Source organism: Orcinus orca, chromosome 3 (genome assembly GCF_937001465.1).
Source record: "Orcinus orca chromosome 3, mOrcOrc1.1, whole genome shotgun sequence".
NCBI lineage: Eukaryota > Metazoa > Chordata > Mammalia > Artiodactyla > Delphinidae > Orcinus > Orcinus orca.
In genome coordinates this window covers 104,005,870-104,025,262 of record NC_064561.1, presented here as the reverse complement: position 1 = coordinate 104,025,262, position 19,393 = coordinate 104,005,870, and the positions used below count along the sequence as shown (strand labels likewise).

The following is a 19,393-nucleotide window of genomic DNA, read 5'->3' as shown; positions in this document are numbered from 1 at the left end:
TTTAGTACCCATTTGTCATGATTCTTGCCTGATCTAATCTTCACTATGATAGTTGCAAAATAATGATTTTCCAACCACAACATTTCCTCCATATTTACCATTCAGCATGGACACTGTACTGTAAGCAAGAGCTTACCCTCATTTCTTCTTTTTCTACCTATCCGTGTGCCTATCTAACTATCTATCTATCTATCTATCTATCTACTTACCTATCTATCTACTTATTGACATTATGGAATCATGATTTTCTCTTTTTTCAAAGGTTTATAATTCACTGATGTACTTGCCAGTGGGAGCCTCTTCAAGCTGGCTTCTGTGCACTTGTGATTTGCTCCCTTTTTTTTTTAAGCACTTCCTTACATTTTGGCCTAACAAGGTGTTCCAGGCTCATTTTGTACCTACCCTGCTACAGCCATGGAATCAACCATTTCTCCAAGGAGGCTTAGTTCCTTTGGGTACGAGGTGAGCTCTTTGTTATGGGCGTCCTTGCTTCTTGGCCCTGTCAGCAGACAAGCTTATGAAATGTATACATAAGCGCACATGCGCGCGCACACACACACACACACACACACACACACACTCGTGCACACTTATACACGCATATTTGCATATATGTGCATACTTTAGATATTATTACTTCACACCTCACATTCTACCATTCCAGTCCATCCCCACTGGGTTCTTTCTTGCCTTCTTCCTTTTCCATAGTGGCATTTTTCTTGTTCATTGTGTTAAGAATGTCTCCCAGCAACATCCTGGCTCCCAGCAACATCAATATGTTTACTTCTTTGCTCAATCTTATAATAAAACTAATATAGTTTCAGAATTGCTTTGCCTAGAGCACTACAATAAACAAATCTACCAAGAAGAGTTTAGGATTTGTTTGCAGTTTTCTCCTCAGAGCCTCATCCTGCCCAGGACTGAGGGTAGTCAGATACAGTAAGTAATTTGGCTTAGTTCTTTTTTTTCTCCCCTCTTCTATGTGGTTGTAATAGTCATTTGAAATATAATTTAAGTCATTTGCTTGCTTCTGTTTTAGATTTATTCTGTCCTTCCCATTTTTATTGTTTTTTTTAAATATGAAAAACACTAACATGCTTCCAATAGTAAAAACTATACCAAAAAATTTTAAGAATATACACCCACTCACTCTCTGGCACACTCAGAGAAGTAGCACTCCCTCGTATCCCTTCCACTCCATTCTTCCCATCTCACCCATTGTAGATAATCAACTTCATTATTTTCTGGTTTGTCCTCCTGTGGTTCTTTTGATGAAAGTTGGTTGGAATATGTTATTTCTTATGTTTCTCTTCTTTCTTACACAAGAGGTAGCATATAGTGTATATTCTTTTATATTTTTTGGTTGCACTTAATAGTATCTCTTGTAAGTCATGCTACATAAGTTCATAGAGATTTTATTTTTCACAGCTACATAATACTCCATGTTGTGTATGTATCATGATTTATTGAATCAGTTGCCTATGCTCTGATGTTTAGGTAGTTTTCAATGATTTTGCAATTACAAATTATACTGCAATGAATAAACCTGCACATACATATTTTTATATTATTGGAGGTGTATGCTCAGGGTAAATTTATAGGAGTGGGATTATTATCAAAGGGTGTGAGGTCAGTTTTAACCATGAATATTGGAGGTGCCTATGATATCCCAGAGGACATAGCAAATTGGATGGATTCATTTTTTCACTAAGAGCAATGATAGACTATCTGCCATGTATCCCCAGGCACTCTACTACGCTCTGGGGATACAGTGGTGAACAAAAATGGACAAAATGCCCAGCCTCATGTCGTTAACAATAGATATACATACATAGGCCAGAAATACAGAACAAAGAAGTCTGAGCTAGACTTAGGATTCCCAATTACTGTTTTTTGACCTTGCTAAAACCAGAGGTAATGCTCTTCTCTAAGCCCGACCTACTTTTGCACCTTTTAAAATGAGCAATAAGATGGATATTTCAGGGTGCTAAGAAGCAAAGACCAGTTTTTCTATTCCCCTTTTATTTTCTTCTTCAAACAGCATTAAATAACACCTACACTGATTTTAGATCTCTACTGTGATTTTTTTTCAAGGTCTATGCACACATCGACCTCTTTTTCTGTCTCTCACTTTGAGGAAGGTAGACTCATTTCTTTTCTAGTAATGGATAGAAGTTTCAGAGAAGTGTGGACAGAGGTGTGTTTGTATTCCTATTACCTTCTGTAACTTAGAGATTATTTTCTGTTGAGATATACAGTCCAAACTCTATTACTTCATTTGAAGTAGATTCAATGGGCAGGACTTTCTCTGATCTTCCAATGTTGGTATTAGATATTAAACATGCATTATGACATCAATTTATTCAACATTTCAAATTTATCTTGTGGGAAAGATGCACAGATCTTCCTCAACTTACAATGGGGACATGTCCTGATAAAGCCAGTGTAAACTGATGATATCGTAAGTCGGAAATGCATTTAATAAACCAAACTTAACTGAACATCATAGCTTAGCCTGGCCTACCTTAAATGTGCTCAGAGCACTTATATCAGCCTATAGTTGGGCAAAATCATCTAACACAAAGCCTGTTTTATAATAAAGTGTTGAATATCTCATGTAATTTATTGAGTACCACACTGAAAGTGAAAAACAGATGGGTTGTATGAGTACAAAATGGTTTTAAGTGTATCATTTGTTTACCCTCGTGATCACATGGCTGAGTGGGAAGCATGGTTCCCTGCCACTGCCCCGCATCACAAAAGAGGAAAGATAATACTAGCCTGAGAAAAGATCTAATTCAAAATTTGAAGTATGGTTCCAACTGAATGCATATTATTTTCACACCATGATAAAGTCAAAAAAAAATTGTTAAGTCAAACCATCATAAGTTGGGGACTATCTGTATAGATCCTATTGTAACTCACTTTAATAACAGCTGATAATCATGGTTAATGCCATTTGTTGCTCTCAATAAAAGGGAAAAATCAATACTTATATGGAGAGTGTATCACAAGGTCTTCGTAGGCCCTGAAAGAGGATTTTCAGGAAGGGCTTCCCAGAGCAGTCACATAAATGGTAGAAAAAAGCAAAGGAATGTATGACAGTGGTAGAGAGAATGTCTTTAGAGGGATAAAATCAGGCAGGGGTCCTATCACTGAGCCAGGGGGAAACCTGGACAGAGTGGGGTAGCAGAACTATAATAGGTGTAATTATAATATCACTTAATAGTAAATACCTGCCTTAGTGCAGGATGTACCAGACACTGTGCTAGGCTCCTTAACAATGAAATCATCAAGACCATCTTGCAGGGTAGTTTCTATTGCTCTCACTTTAAAGATAGGAAAACTGGGGCTTCCCAGGTGGCGCAGTGGTTGAGAGTCCGCCTGCTGATGAAGGGAACACGGGTTCATGCCCCGGTCTGGGAAGATTCCACATGCCGCGGAGCGGCTGGGCCCAAGGGCCAGGCCACTGAGCTTGCGCATCCGGAGCCTGTGGTCTGCAGGGGAAAAGATAGGAAAACTGAGGCTCAGAGAGTTTAAGTAATCTAGGCTTCTCTTCCTGCTGAAATCTCATTTCATTTTTCAAATATTTATTTGATTTATACCCATAAAAAGAATAATTCTAAAGTCTGTTCATTCTGTCTTCTGTACAAGCACTCGCTATTGTTCATTTTTCAAATGGGACCCCCAAAATTAGGAATATAAATATTATTATTTGCCTGCCTTGCCAAATGCAGTGCAGAATCATATTAGTCTACAGTATAACTGCTGGTGATTCTTGTTGGATCATGTCTTACTGATGGTTCTTTCATTGTTTAAGTGCTTTCTAAAATTAGTTCATCTTCATTTTCCAAATTCTATCCACAAAATAACGGGAAGCAAGTCATTTCCAGAGAGGTAAATTAATTTCCTTGCTTAAAATTTCATCACAGTATAAAACTATCCTTTTGTAGTCAGCTCTTTCTGAGAGGGGTATTTTTAATGTGGCTTTTAGTACATAAAAATTTTAATAGTAATTGTTGGTGGCTAGAATTTGGAGTACTTATTTTTAACTTTCTTTGCATTAGATTGAACCATATGAAACTGCTAGTATATGGTTTAACCTAAATTTCCTGAAGGAAGTTTATTATTTCATGTAATAAGATATAACAGGTAGGGCCAACTCCAGGCACAGTACATCAGGGCTCTTGGCTTGTGTTCTTTGTGATCCCTTTGACTCTGACCATCTTCAAGTGCGGGCTTCATTCTGAGGCCAATAATAGGATGGTGCCAGCAGTTCCTATAATCATGCCCAGAATAGTAATTTTCAGTGGAAGTTAGGGACCAGCTATCTTGTGTCTCCTTCTTAGGAATGAGAATAGTTTCCCCAGAAACTCTGTTTAACAGAGTTTTGTTTTTGTTTTTCATATCATTGGTTATGTGATCATTCCTAAACTAAACACTTGCAAGAAAAATGGAAGTACCATGATTAGTTCAGAATTATTATCTGGGGTTGGATGGATATTGAGGAGTTAACCATCCTTACCACTAGATTTAAGCATTGAGGTTAATACAGTCAAATTGGGAAAATTTGTAGGTATGTGGAAAAAAATAGCTCAAGCAGTTTAGTTAATATGACTTCTCTTGAATTTGCTATTGATATCCTAATTTTGTATATTAGAGGTAATTTCTTTTGTTTGGTTACTGAAACATTTTGTGCAAAGGAATTATAAAACTGAAAACCAAATATCAATTCTTGAACAATTGTGTAGGACGTTTTAGCTCTCTCAGATAGAAAAACCGATGAGTAATCAGAGACAGCTGTATATTAACTAAAAATTACCTTCATTTTTCTTTAAAAAAATTTTGGAAGTAAATACTCATAAGCAGTCTCAAAAATGCAGTTTAAAACAGTGCTTTACAACACAAAACAAGTGGAAAAAATACCTTGTTATTCTGTTTGATTTCTGCTGAACAGTAAAGTTATTATTATTATTTTATATTGATGTACACTAAAGGACATTTTGGCAATCTTGGTAGCAGCTTCTAAAAGCTAGTACTGCTATCACTTCAAGGCTATTCTAGTGATTTCTGCCAAGTATGTAATTTTAAAAACTCTGTATTTGCTTTTTAGCTACTTCCATTCTGCTTCATTAAATTTAGTATTGTATTGTATGTGTTCATTACATTTGTGCTCAATGTTACTTGGCTACAAAGTATTTTCTGGTTATTAACATCAGCATATCACAGTCAGGAAGCAGATTTGATATAAGTGTGTTAACCAGAAACTCTCATTAAGAAGATCTTATTCAAACAGTTATCAATTTGAAAATAGTTCTAATTTCTAAATCACTACTTTCAATGTGGAGCATAACATTTTATCAGAATAAACACTAAGGTTATTCAAAGTAAATAGAATATGTATAGGAATATGTCAAAGTACTAATGCTTATTTTAGATAGAAATTGGTATTTAAGGATGTCCAGTGTGTGTTACTAGTAGGATAGTCTGTAGTTTACCCATTTAAAGGGAACTATGCTGTCTTTGCCATTATTTAAACAGGTAATAAAAGAGAACCTTCATGTAGGGTTTTGGGGTTTTTTGTATGTTTTACTTTTTTGTGGACATTGAGCCTTAGAAGAAAATTTGCCTTGCTCCATTCATCATCACAGTGTCCTTATTGGTTAAGAACATGAATAATTTGTATATTATTTCAACAAATGATATGTAACATTAAATTCTGTTTGGTAGTGCTGTTTTCTCATCTCAGCACATGGTCTAGAGTTGCCCTGTCTAATATGATAGCCGCTAGCCATATGTGGCTCTTCAACATTTGAAATTTGACTAGTGTGACTGAGGAACTGAATGTTTAATTTTATTGGGTTTTAACTAATTGAAATTTTAATTTAAATTGCCAGATTGCTATTGTGTTGGACAGTACAAACCTAGAGCAAAAGTGTTTGACTGATCTGGTCTAAACTAATTCTGTCAAATGGAAACTTACAGAACAGTTGAATCACAAGTTTCTGTTCATATAGCAGTTGATCTATTTAATAAAATGTTTACTTACTGCTTTGGTTCAGGATTTATATTCTGCCGTGATAGTCTGGATTGCAGACTCTCTGAGGTATATAGTGGGATAGTTGGGCGTGGGACGCAGAGCATAGCCACCTGTAAGGTTGATTTATGTGAATGGGGTTGCAGGACGTACAGGGACAAGGACCTCAAGTTTATGGACAGAAAAAGTCCTAAACACAATTATTAAGGCATTAACCTTTCCCATCATTCTCAGATAGTGTTCATTCTTTAAAATCCAAAGATATTATCTCTTCTTTAAAAGGACCAGGGAGGAAAAAAAACTCCAGTAATCTAATATTTGCAAATGTATTTAAATGAACAAAGAATAACAATACTCTTGACTACACTAGGACAGTTTTTCCTTTCAAACTTGATTTGGTTTAATAGCCATTTTGATAGTTTAAGATTTTCCCAGTGAGCTCTTAGTTTGTCCTTGAAAATGTCTTTTTTTATTGTATCATTGCATAATGTGTAGAGACAGAACATTCTTGAAGCTTGAAAAATACTCACACTGAGGTTTCCATAAAATGTATTGATACTACAGACTTGCTTTTACCTCATAGAAAAACATGTGGTAAAAATATTTAACATGAGATTTACCCTCTCAAATTTTTAGTTACATAATACACTATTGTTAACCTTAGGTGCAATGTTATTTAACAGGTCTCTAGAACTTATTCATCTTGCATAACTGAAACTCATACCCTTTAGAGTAGCAATTCCCCATTTCCCTTTCCCCTCAGTCCCTGGTAACCACCATTCTACTTTCTGCTTCTGTTAGATTGACTATTTCTTGCTACAAGTAGTAGAGAACCTAGAATTACAGAGACTCGAAAGTCTTTTCCTATCATAAGAAGTATACAGGAGTTGACTCCTGGCATCTATTCAATGGCAGTTTGATTACAGGATCTCTATATCTATGCAGTTTTCCCAAATCTTTTCTGATGTTTGTTTTATCATGGTTATATGGCTGCTTCCATTTTAGCCATCACATCTGTATTCCAGAAAACAAAATAGTGAGAGGCAAGAACCCAAGCCACATCTGTCTCTTTATCAGGAAATCAAAATTTCTCAGAACTCTCCCCTTCCCAACAGACTGCCACCCTACTTTGCTCACAAAAAAATCAGTATTTTTATTAGCAAACAAAAAGGAGATAAGAAATATTGAGCAGACAGCTTATAATATGTCACTCTGGCTATTCAGAGTATTTTCTGAAGGTTAAATTTGGCAACTGGCAAAAGAGAAATGTTGGGTTTGGAGTTGGGGGTCACTAAATGTAGGCATGAATTCCGAGGAATTATTTATTGTTCATGAGTAGCAGGTTTTTTAATGACCTTCAATATATATTTTTTAAAAGCTTAAATTTACCCTCAAATTAAAATTTATTAGAATCTCATTAGCTTGTAATAATCTAATCATTTAGAGGTCTATTATAGATTGCTTACTAAAGATTCAGACAAAACAATAAGTTGGAAGAGAGTATTACTCATTCTCATAGGTATCTCCAGTGAAGTTCTATGTGTTAATGATGATTATAAAGGACGGTTTATTAAGTTAGTAAAATCTGCACACCTTTGGCTTTGGTTGGACTACGTGCTTTTGGTTGTAATGGCTCTTATTAGCAGAAGTTTCTTGGAATCTATGGTTTGGATTAAGTAGCACTAAAGCCTGATGTATAATTAGAATTAAAGTCTATAAAAATATGTGATGAAAATATAGCCTCATATTACCATAAACTAGTCAATAAGGTAAGAAAATGGGCAAATTTGCCCATTATATAGTTTAGAGAAAACCTTATCTTCTGTATGGATAAATTTTGTAACTGTATTATAAATATTAAAAGCATTTTTTATTTGTTTCATTGAATATACTTCCAGGCCTGCAACTTCAATTAATCCTCATTTCTGAAGGTTTAGACATAGGATCAGTTAAGAATTGTGTTTATAGAAACTATACATAAATAACTACATTGTATACTTAAGTCAACTAAAGTTGTTTATGAATATTATATAAGGATATAACTTTAGTATGACTATTAAATAGCCTTTAATTACCCACAATAATTATATATAAAATTCCTTTGAAAAAGTTAGAATTATAATTTGAAGAATATTATCTGATATAATTAATATAGACAAAGTAATCATGTGTTTTATTGGTGCCATTCATTATCATTTCCTTAAATACTTTCATTATCTTCTGTCATTTCAAATCTTTGGGAATATTTTTAAATGTGTTTAAATTTGTTCCAGGATGGGCATTTATAGTATTTTTATTTTCCTTGCAGATAAAAATGTGCCTTTTGATGAGAGGACTTCATCTTTCTACAATGAAGAGCAGAATTTCTATGTTTAAGGAATAAAAAGCCACTTTATCAATGGGGGGGTATTTAAGTTACATATATTATGATAACCTTTAATTAATTTCTTGTTGCAATAAATACTGTATCATTTTGTTATGTATTTCTCTTTGTAGAAGTGCTCTTAATGGGCTCAGAGTTGTTGGGAATAAATTGTACCATAATAGAAATTTGAAAATTACTTTAAAGCAGGGTATTTTCTGATCAGTTTTTCTTTCTTGCTTACCTTATTATTGTAAACTGTTTACATACTAATCAGTTAATTTTTTTTTTTTTTGGCCAGTTAAGGTTTGGTTTTGTTTTGTTTTTTTTCCTGGAACTATAATTCCCAACAAACAACTGGTGTGTAAAAACAATTTAAAAATTTCTTTACCAAGATGTATTTCCCATTTTTGTGGGGAAAAGAAGCCAAATTTATTACTTTGCATTTGGGATTTTTGAATATTAAAAATGTCTGAGTTGTATGCAAAACAATAAATATGATTTAAAATACTTTTAAAGTGGTACAGAATGTGTTTACAAGATAAACACAACACTATAGAATTACATATTAACATATGTATTTTATTTGATTTCTAGAAAAATCTGTCAAAAAGAGTTATTGTATTTTAGCAACTTCCTTTTTAAATTATGATACTACTTTGATTAGATATTTCAGAAACCAGTGAATTTCAAAGCCATTTAATATATTTACAGTATTGTGAGAGAGAGAAAAGTAACGGTGAAAACATTCCCATCACATTATGACATAGGAGAGTAAGGAATTAAAGTATGTGTATAGACCTTGGAGTCAGACAGACCTAGATACAGAGACTGACTTCATTATCTTCTGAACATGTATTTAACACTATTGAGCTTCAGTTTTTCACATTCTGAAAATTAGAGGAGAACTTAAAAGTATGGGTCACAAACTCCCTTGCCAAGAGGGGCCATGGAGGTAATTTAAATGTGTGTGTCAGGATAGGCTAGTCATATAGTAGTAACAGATGGTCCGCAAATCACAGTGGACTAACAGCAAAGATTTATTTCTCATTACCCTGCCCATTTGTTATGGACTGTGATTCTGCTCTTCATTGTCTTTTCTCCAGGGCCAAGGCTGATGGAGAAACCTCTGCCTGGAATACTGCCTCGTAGCTAAATGTCCAGATGTGGTGAACTGCATGCTAGTTCACAAGCTTCTGCCCTAAAGTGATATATTTCATTTCCATCTACATTTTATTGGCCAAAACAAACCCTGGAGCCACTCTAGAGTTCAGCAAGGCAAGGTTAGGTAATCCTCTAGCAATGAGGTAAGTTGGAGTATTTGGCCACTTAAAATGCCAACTTAGTTGGCATTTTACCTACATGCTAACTGGCAACTTTATAAGAAATATATAGTTTCTCTAGGTTACTACTTTAAAAAGAATATCTTTTAACTGAATGTGAAATTCTGACATGTTGGTTAAAAACGCTATTTCATTACTTTCATATAGTCATTCCTGAACTGCAAATCTATTTTAATCATCATCATAAGTCACACTTTGATTAAAGTGCCAGATAGTACACAAAATTTTATTTAGCTATGTAAATAAATTTTCATTAGATGTGTAACAAGCATGCTGATAAAATGGTTAGGATTTTCACCTACAAAGTTAAATACACATTATAAAATAGCTGGTGATATCTTGATGTTTGAAAACATGTTAACTATTCTCCTTTCCCTTTTGTACCTCCTTTTGGCTGTTTTATTAGTAAGAGTCTAACCAAAATTACAGATCAATGGAAACTAGTGTAATTGCATTCACAGCTCAGGAGGGGAGTCAATGGAGGGAAAGAATAGGTTTGGAGTATATAGCTGTTCCACACTTGATCCGGAAGCCTGACCAACCACTGCATGTGGCTAGAAAATCAAGTCACTTCTTTCTGCCTAATTTCTCATAATTATAATTATTAGGTAAGTAACTACTACTGTGAAATCAAATCCTTGGGTTGGGTACTCAACCTACACCTTATCAGCTTCTTGCTGGTTCTGGAGTTTAGTTGTTTACCAAGGATATAATCTATTACCTTTAATCAACTATCCTCTTTTTTTTCTTTCTTTTTTTTTCTCTTTTAATTTTAGTTTTATTCATATTTGCTTATTCAATATAGTTTTACCTAATTTACTTTCTAAAGTGAAGCAATAAAGGAAAAATTGTTTCATGTTGTAAGGTAAAAGAACTTGTAAGAAAAATTATTGAAGGGATGAGTGTAGTTAGAATAATCCATTTCATAAACATGTGTGATTGGAATACTTATTTCCCCAATACTCCTCAGCCTATCCCAGCACTTTCAAGGATGGCTTTCATAAACAGCTTTATCCTCAGTGACTTATAAAAATCCGGCAAAAATTATTCTCAGTACAGATGCTATGCTTGACTTACTAAGATAGATGTTTGATAGTCCCTGTAATTTCACATCAGTCCCTACATCAGAAGTTGAACATTTTTAAATCCACAGTCTATAATATATTTTGCCTGCCTGTATCAATAGCATGTTACAAGGCAAGAGGTAAAGGCAGAAGGGAAGAAGATAGAAGAGGGACCTTCCCCAAAACTTTCATGTCTGGCTGGTTAAGAAACAATGGATGCTGCGTATTTCATTAAAAGATCCTATTATAGAGCATAGTATAGGATCTCTAGCCAGGTTTCTGGCTCTATTTTTCATCTGACTCTAAATATATGTGTTTTTACTTGGATTTCTCTCCATTCTAATTATACAGGTTCCTTCAATACTCATGTCATCAGGGATGAGGCAAAATTAGGGGGTTTTTCTCAAATAGGCATTTGAAGCAAAGTAAGCAAACATCTCTGATAGTTATTCCTCTTAATCTGCCAGGGTCCTTTTTAGGGCAACCTGGCCCCATACCTATTTTCATTACTTAAAAAGGATTAGGAATATATTTTATCCTTTGACTCTGTTCACCCACTAGCCTGAAGAAAGTTCTTTACATAGGGTGATTAGGCTGTTTTTTTTGTTTTGTTTTTTAATCCTTTATCTCCAAAACAGGAAGGATGGCAATCTTTAAGCGTCAGACTTTAGCTCTTATCTCTTTGTTTTACGTATATTTCCCACTGACTCTGTTGTTACTCTTCATCTGTGCATGGTCTAATCTCCCTTCCTAAAATTCCAACTGTATTTTACCCAGTAGGCTTCATGTGGGCTAATAGCTTCTTGTGGATAAATGACCTAAATTTTAGGTAGACAAGCACCAGTGTAGTCAAGGAGGTCCAAGAAGCCTGCAGATTTACTTGTTTCTAAGCAACAAACATGTGACCTTTAATTAGATGCCCTTGGCTTGTCAAATTTGCATTACACCATGCCCAGAGCTATGGATTTAACAAATCCTAAGATCTAAGGTAAAATCAATAGGTGTAGGCTTTCAGAGAAGATAAACTCTATATCATTTCTGTTGATAATTATTTCTTTCTTGGAATATGGCAAGCTGGGCTTCAAAAAGTAATCATCCCAATTCTCTGGCTCATCTTTTGTAATGGATTTCAATATTCTGTTTTCAAGATATGGATAAGTGAATTTAATTTCACAATATCCCATAGTTTTGAGTTTTTTTCTTTTTTCAACTTTCTGGTAAAATAGACTTTGAGGGGTAGATCAATCAAACTTATTTTTAGCATCCATAAAGGTCCACTGTTTACTGTTCCTGAATTAGTTGCCTATCAAGGTACTTAACATTATTCCTAGAAAAAAACCCACTCTGGATATCTGTTCGCAGTTTTATTTACTTTTAACTCCTTTATGATGTACACAGTATAAAAAACAAATATATCTGGGGACCTGAAAGTCAAAACTATTAGCAGGACCAAAGGGACTCTTTATAGAAGTGTTAAAGAGTGAGATTTCTTTTCTGCAGAAAGTATGATGGTTCCTAGCCTATGGAAATTTTAAAAACTATATACTTGTGCTGATCCCACACTGAAGAATTCATGTTATATCAGCATAGGGAGTGGCCTAAGTATCTGTACAATTAGAAAGCTCCATAAAAGATTCTGTTGTAATCTCAGATTGAGATCCTCTACCAGTCTGAAGATTAACCACATCATGATTAAGAGCAGAGCTTCAGAGACTAACAGATTTGTACTGTATTCTGGCTCCATCATTTTCCTCAACTTGGTTGTCTTCCATATTTCGTTTTCCACAGTCTCTTATTCTCCACATATAACTAACAGTTCAGACTAACAACACAAGTGTGCTAAATGCTTTAGACTTGTTAATTCATTCAGTCCTCACAATAGCTCTTTCAGATTATTATTTTCATTTTGAGACAAATATACTGAGGCTCAGAAAATTTGAAGAATTTGCTCCAAATCAAACAGCTATAAAGTAGCAGAATGGCCTACTGAATATGAGTTTAAGAAATTTATTTTTACTAATGTAAATCTCAGTTTCCAAAGAAAGGATAAGGTTGTTTATAAATGTATATATAATAAAAAGATAAAATAAATTTGAGGAGTTGAGGAAATTGAGGCACAGGGAGACAAACAGTAGGAAAATAAGGTCATACTATGATTTTATTGCCTCACATCTATGCTCTGAAATTCCATACATTTGTTATAAAGGTGTCATAAATATCACTCAGTGTCACTCTGTTGCTAGTACAGAGACCAGAGGGAAAGTCAGCCTTAGCATTTCCCTCACCTCCTGTATCCAAATCAACACCATGTTCATATATACATACAGTCCAAGAGGACACTTGGCAGTAACCAATCTAATTTTTTTCCAAGTTAAAATTATTGGACATATACTCTATGGGCTTGATCATTAGTATATTAGTTTGCCATTTTTGTTGTGAAATGAACAGAAATGTTCTAAGAGAAAACCCTTATTTTGTTACTGGTTACTATCTCAGCCAATCTCCAGATTGAATTAGAGTCTCCTATCTAGGTACATATCCTAACTAGGCTCTTCAGTTTTCTTAAGAAAATGCTAACTCTAACTCCACATCAGCATTTGTGTCTATCTTTAATTATATGCAATACTTATACTGCTGGATTTTATCAGACTGATTTATCAACAGCTTAGTAGCAAGAAGGTTTTTATAAAGATTGATAGTAGAAATCACTGGCCACCACTTTCTCTATATTCTGAATTTTATTCTTAGATTAATTTGGACTGCCAACAACTGTAAAACTTCATTGTTTTTCATTTTGTAGAATTGCTTTGGACTGTCTGGCATTCTGAGAGAGATGTTATAAAAATATATAGCTGTGAACGATATGTCATATTTAACTTGTTAACAATGAGTAAATTGTATACTGCATCACACCATATCTTTTTTTTTTACAAGGATCTATGAGAGATATTTACTTCAATTCAGTATCAGAAATGTTTGGGTTCCCATTGAACAGCTAGTTTGATTTTTTATTTTATATACTCTGGCAATTTTGTAGCTGTGTGACTGATTCTTTTTCTTTGCCCACAAAACTCAAAGCTGAACCAGCAGCCTCTGTTTAGCAAAGTACAACACGTTATGGTATCATTTTGTGTATTCACCTCATCCCTGGAGTATGTTTGTGTACATGGCTGTGTGTAACCAAAAGCCCAAATAGGAGATTCTTTTTCCTAATGTGTTGAAGTCAGGAAGTTTGTGGTTGATCGTGCTTCATTTATAGCTCAAGGAATTCAGGGTCAAGGTCTCTAAAAATGTTTTGGTATTTCCTTCATGGGCTTAAGATGATTGTTCCAGCTGTAGGCATCATTCCTTTGTTTGCAAAAGGAAGGAGGAAAAGACCAGAAGAAACATGGCTGGTCCTGATAAGAGGTGTTCCTACCGTCTGTTATTTCACATCAAACCTCCTCAAAACTTAGTAGCTTAAAACAATTTATCATCATCACATACGCTTCTGTGTATTGACTAGGCTCAACTGACTGTCCTTACTTGGGATATCTCATGTGATTGCAGTCAGACTGTGGCTGGTGCTGGAGGCATCTGAAGGCTTAACTGGGCTCAGAGTCCAAGGTGACTTGCTCACGTGGCTGAGTTGATGCTGACTGTTGGCCAGGAACTCAGCTGAAATGCCTGCATATGGCTTTGGCTTCTCATAGCCTGGCAGCTGGGTTCTGAGAGCGAACATCCCAAGAGTAAGTGTTAAAAATGAAAGCTGCAAGACTTTTAATGACTTGGTCTCAGGTGTTTTTGAATATTGCTTCTGACACATATTCTGGTCAAGAAAATAACTAAAGTGTCCTCAGATTCAAGGGGAGGAAATTACAGCCTACCTTGTCATGTGAGGAGCAGCATGTGTGGGCATGGAGACAAGGGATCAGTGGAGACCATTTCTGAAGACTACCTACCACAGTCTGTTCTCTTGCTACCAGTATTCATGTTCGTTCATTCCACATGCAAAATAGACTTATTCCTCTACAATATCTCCCAAGTTGTACTCCATTATGACATTGGTTTAAAGTGTAGGATCCGTCATTTAAATGATGTTCAGGGGATGATGAGGGTCCAGTTTCTCAAATGCAGTTTCTCAAGCATGATTTTTCTCTAATGGAAGATCTTGGAACTAAAGAGACAAGTTATCTGCTCAGTAAACTCAGTAGGTTATCTACTCAACACATTATTACAATGGTGATACAAGGGTATGAAATTTGCAAAGCAAACAACAACTCCGATTTTAAAAGGGAGCGGGGTCTGACAGGAGGCACATAGCAGTCACTCATCCACAAGAAGTCTGAAATCTAGCTGAGCACATGTCACCAGTTCCTTGATTGAGGCTGAGTCCTGCTTCCTGAGAATGAGTCTGACACTTGGGTCTGCCTTCTAGTTTTCTGGCTATGCTCTCTAGCACTTCCCTTCTTTTCATTTAGAACTGGCCTATGTTTGCTGCTGAGTAGCTTTCTCAGCCTACTTGCTGCTTTTAGAAGGTTGGAGTCCCCAAGGGCTCTTTTTTATTGTGAATTGCTTCTATTCCTTTCAGTCCAGTTTTATTAGGGTTCACTCTATTAGACAAAAGCCATCCCCACAATTCTTTTTCTTTTATTTTAGGCTGAAAGACTCAATAGTGTGGAATTATATCCTTAATATTCTTAGGAGCCCTATTTTCTGTAAGACACTCTGTGATATTCATAGAAGCTTTTTTGTTTTGGTTAAGGCTCTACCAGAAATGTTTCTGAGGTGTCAGTAAAGTGTGCTCTAAAGGCACCATTGAACTGAAATTTATTCTCCTGTTATGTGTTATTAGAAATATTCTGGGTTTGAGTTTTGCCCTGAAGACATTTCTTATTTTGAGAAACCTCTTGCTGCCTACAAAGACTGGAGATGATAAACAGTTCTATTTCTGAGCCCAATAAATCCTATCTCTTTTCTTTTCCCTCTAAATTCTTCTATAAAACACTGAATATTGTCTTTTTTAGCTCATTCTTTCTCTATCTGTATCTTATCCTATTCATCTAACAGAAAACAATTGGCACTTTCAACATTCTTCCTGGAAATCTCCTTTGCCTGATATATCAGTTCATTAGGACCATTTTCTATTTTCTACATTACTGGAGCATGTCGTTACTAAACTTTGTCTAACTAAAAGGTTTCATATGACCTGGTTTCAAAAATTCCTGACCGTCACTCCTGCTATATCCTATCAGTCAAATCAGTCACACAAAAAATAGGAGTTATAATGAGGAAGAAGGGAATGAGTATTTGGTAGGGAACTAACAACATTTGCTATCTTGAATAGAGCCACCTCTTTTCCAATGAAGACATCGCAAACTCTCTTCTAGTAGCTGCATCCAAATCAAAGTTTAAGATATGTAATCTTGATGATAGGTAATTTCACCAGCAGGGCCATGTGTAGTTCCTGGCTGTCTGGCAATTTATTAACTAAAAGGTAAATTGTCCCCAAAATAGGCACAATGTTGGAGAAAGTATAGATTAACAATTATGAAACCTTCCATTTGGAAAAAGATAGGATTAAGAAAATACAGAGAAGTAACATCCATAGACATTTTCAAATTCTGCTGATAAGAATAGCAAGGACTCCCTGAACTAGTGGCAGAGTAAGCTCTGGGTCAGCCAATCTTGTACTCATTCCATTTTTATGGTCCCTGGCTCTGCTGAGATGCTACACAGATCTGATACTTCAGGCTGTTGTACTTTTCAAAAGCAATTGCCTATTATTGTGTGTTGGGGGAGACTGGGAATTGTTTCATACCTTTTTTAGTGGAGCAATGATAGTCACAAGATTTTGCAATCCAGACTGGGTGTTTGGTCACCTACTGTTTTGTCCGAAAGTTAGGAGATTACCTGTGTCCAGTTAGTATCCTGTAGATGTAACTGTAGCTAAAGATCTTACCTAGTGAAGGTTTTTAATTTTGAATATTCTCTTTACTGAATAGCCTTTACATTCTGCCCATTCCCCCTCCCTTAACTTAATGGTCATTGCCTTGGGGTAATTTAAAATAATGTATATGGGGTAAGGCCAAATCCTTAATCGCATTTTTGCCTTCATACTAGTTGCATTTGCCTGGCTGCCTACCAGTTTTATCTCTTGCTAAGGTTGCTGCTTTGCTGCCATTGCGATGGCTTCTATTTAGGGTGTGAAATATGTTTGTTTGTTTGTTTCTAGGCCCCAAATTAGGGGATTCTCTGCCAATATAGATGTTAGACTGTAGGAAGAGAGTGTTTCTCTTACGAAAGTGGCCTTTCCTCCCATCTGTGCTTCCAAGCTATCTACCTCTCACCTGGGTTCATCTAGCTCTTGTAGAATTTTCTTAAAGGTGGCAATAGAGCTAGCACTAGACAACATTCCAATCAGTCCTCACTCTTCCCAACAGTACAGCCTCAGTCAGTGTATAGTTTGATTCAACAAAGTTCATCAGATAACAATTTGACCAAATATTTTCCATTGTCTCTGAAGTGTGACCAATTTTCCAGTGTCAAGTATCTAAGAGTTGACTTTTCATCTTTCCACTTTCTCCATTAAGTCAAGTCCATATTTTAGTCCCTGTTACTTATTTGTAGTAACAATTACTGAATCAGTCGCAGTGCTTCTGTGCAGAACAATGCATTTTAAATAATTTAATTAGCAATAGTTAGTTCATAAAATCCCCAGAAGAGCTAGAGAAAAAACTGTTCACAGAGAAACATTACTGCTAGCATGGCTTGTCACCTAACACTTATAACACTAGGAACTTGATAACAGAAACTTCTCCAGCTGCCCCAGAAAAACATACCTCTGATTATACATGCCAGAAGATCAGATCTCCCTGCCCGAAGGCTGACTCATTTTGCTTCATTCTATTGCCAAACTTCTGCTTGGTATCGCAAAGCAGTCTGGGGATTGTAGTTTTTAGCTTTACAGCCTCTATTTTACAGAAAAGCAAGCTAAAAAGGATGCAAGTGGATGTGTAGAATCTGCCACACCTGTTTGTTTTGTTTTTTTATTTTTGGCTGCGTTGGGTCTTCGTTGCTGCGCGCGGGCTTCTCATTGCGGTGGCGTCTCTTGTTGCGGAGCACCAGCTCTAGGCACGTGGGCTGCAGTAGTTGTGGCTCGCTGGCTTCAGTAGTTGTGGCTCGCAGGCTCCAGAGCACAGGCTCAGTGGTTGTGGCACACGGGCTTAGTTGCTTCGCGGCATGTGGGATCTTCCTGGAACCCTTGTCCCCTGCATTGGCAGGCAGATTCTTAACTGCTGCGCCACCAGGGAAGCCCTGCCACACCTGTTTTTTATTGTATTTTCCTTCCTGGTTAAGCAACATAGCAGAGTGGCAAATGCAACACAGTAGGTTCAATAGTCAGAGTTCATATGCCACAGGCTGTGTGCCCCTGGGTATTACTTAATTTTTATAAACTTTAGTATCCCTATTTTGAAAAACTGGGATAATAATACCACATCATAAGCTTACTGTGACAACCATATAGGAATAGTACAAGTACTAGTTATTTGCATAGTGTCTACATGAAACCAATTCTCACTAATAGTTGTAATTCTCAAGAATAGTAATACTTATTGCTGTTATAGATTATTTTCACTTTGAAGCAATCTCCCAAGTTTTTATTCAATTTGAAGTTTTTCTATATTTATTTTGAAAAGGTACTTCAGGGATTTGAAGTTTCTTTTTGAAATGAGACATGGCTTAAATATAAATAATTCTGAGTATTAAAATATTTTTAAAGTTGCATGAAAATTTAAGACTTAGCAGTTAGAAAGTATCTCAGGATTTTTCTGGGAGAGCTATAAAGGTCTTATGTAAACAAGTTTATCAGCTCACATTTCTCTTTGGGCCATGGATAACTTTATTGAGTCTATTGAGTCAATATTTAGTCACTAATTCCACAAAATTTTGTTAAGCACTTACTATGTGCTAGTCACTTTGCCTAAAGGTGAAAAGACTGACAAGATCTCCACTCACATAGAGTTTATATTCCAATAAAAGAGACAGACAATATACCAGTAGACAAACATGGGTAAAATGATTACTGATTTTGATAAGTCCTGTGAAAGAAATACCTAGTTGCCATGTTACACAAGTGTTGGTAGGGGCAGGGTAAGCTACTTAGCATGGAATTTAAGAAATGCATCCCAAAGAGGGTACATTTAAAATGAGACCTAAAGGAATGAAAAGAGACAGATGTGTGAAAAAATGGTGGGAAAGCATTCCAGGGAATTACAATGTCAAGTTCCCTAAATGGAAACTAATTCGAACCATTATAGAAACTGAGAGAACACCAGGCTGCCTGGGGTTTAACGAGTTAGAAGAGACTAGTGCAAAGTTAGAAAGCCAACATGGGCCGGATTATGCAGAGTTATAAAGGCCTGGCAAGAAGTTTGGATTTTATTATAACTGCAATGCAAATGGGAAGCTATGGAAAGGTTTTTAAAGTAGAGAAGTTGTCTCATCTAATTTGTGTTTAAAAAGATCCCTCTGGCTGTTAAATAGAAACTAGACTGGAGTGAAGTAAGAGAAAATTGGAGAAACTAGTTAGGAGGCTTTTGAAATA

General features: G+C 35.7%; 1 protein-coding gene across 1 annotated transcript in view; it reads left to right on the top strand.

Annotated features, from left to right (window-relative positions):
* The window catches only part of FAM174A (family with sequence similarity 174 member A), a 34,922-nt gene extending 26,013 nt beyond the window's left edge, over nucleotides 1–8,909 (top strand). The window contains exon 3 of the mRNA XM_033408458.2: nucleotides 8,346–8,909. Within this exon, the coding sequence (XP_033264349.1) occupies nucleotides 8,346–8,349 (4 nt within the window). The 3' untranslated portion in view covers nucleotides 8,350–8,909. The remainder of the gene's footprint in view (nucleotides 1–8,345) is intronic.
* Nucleotides 8,910–19,393: the final 10,484 nt, after the last annotated feature.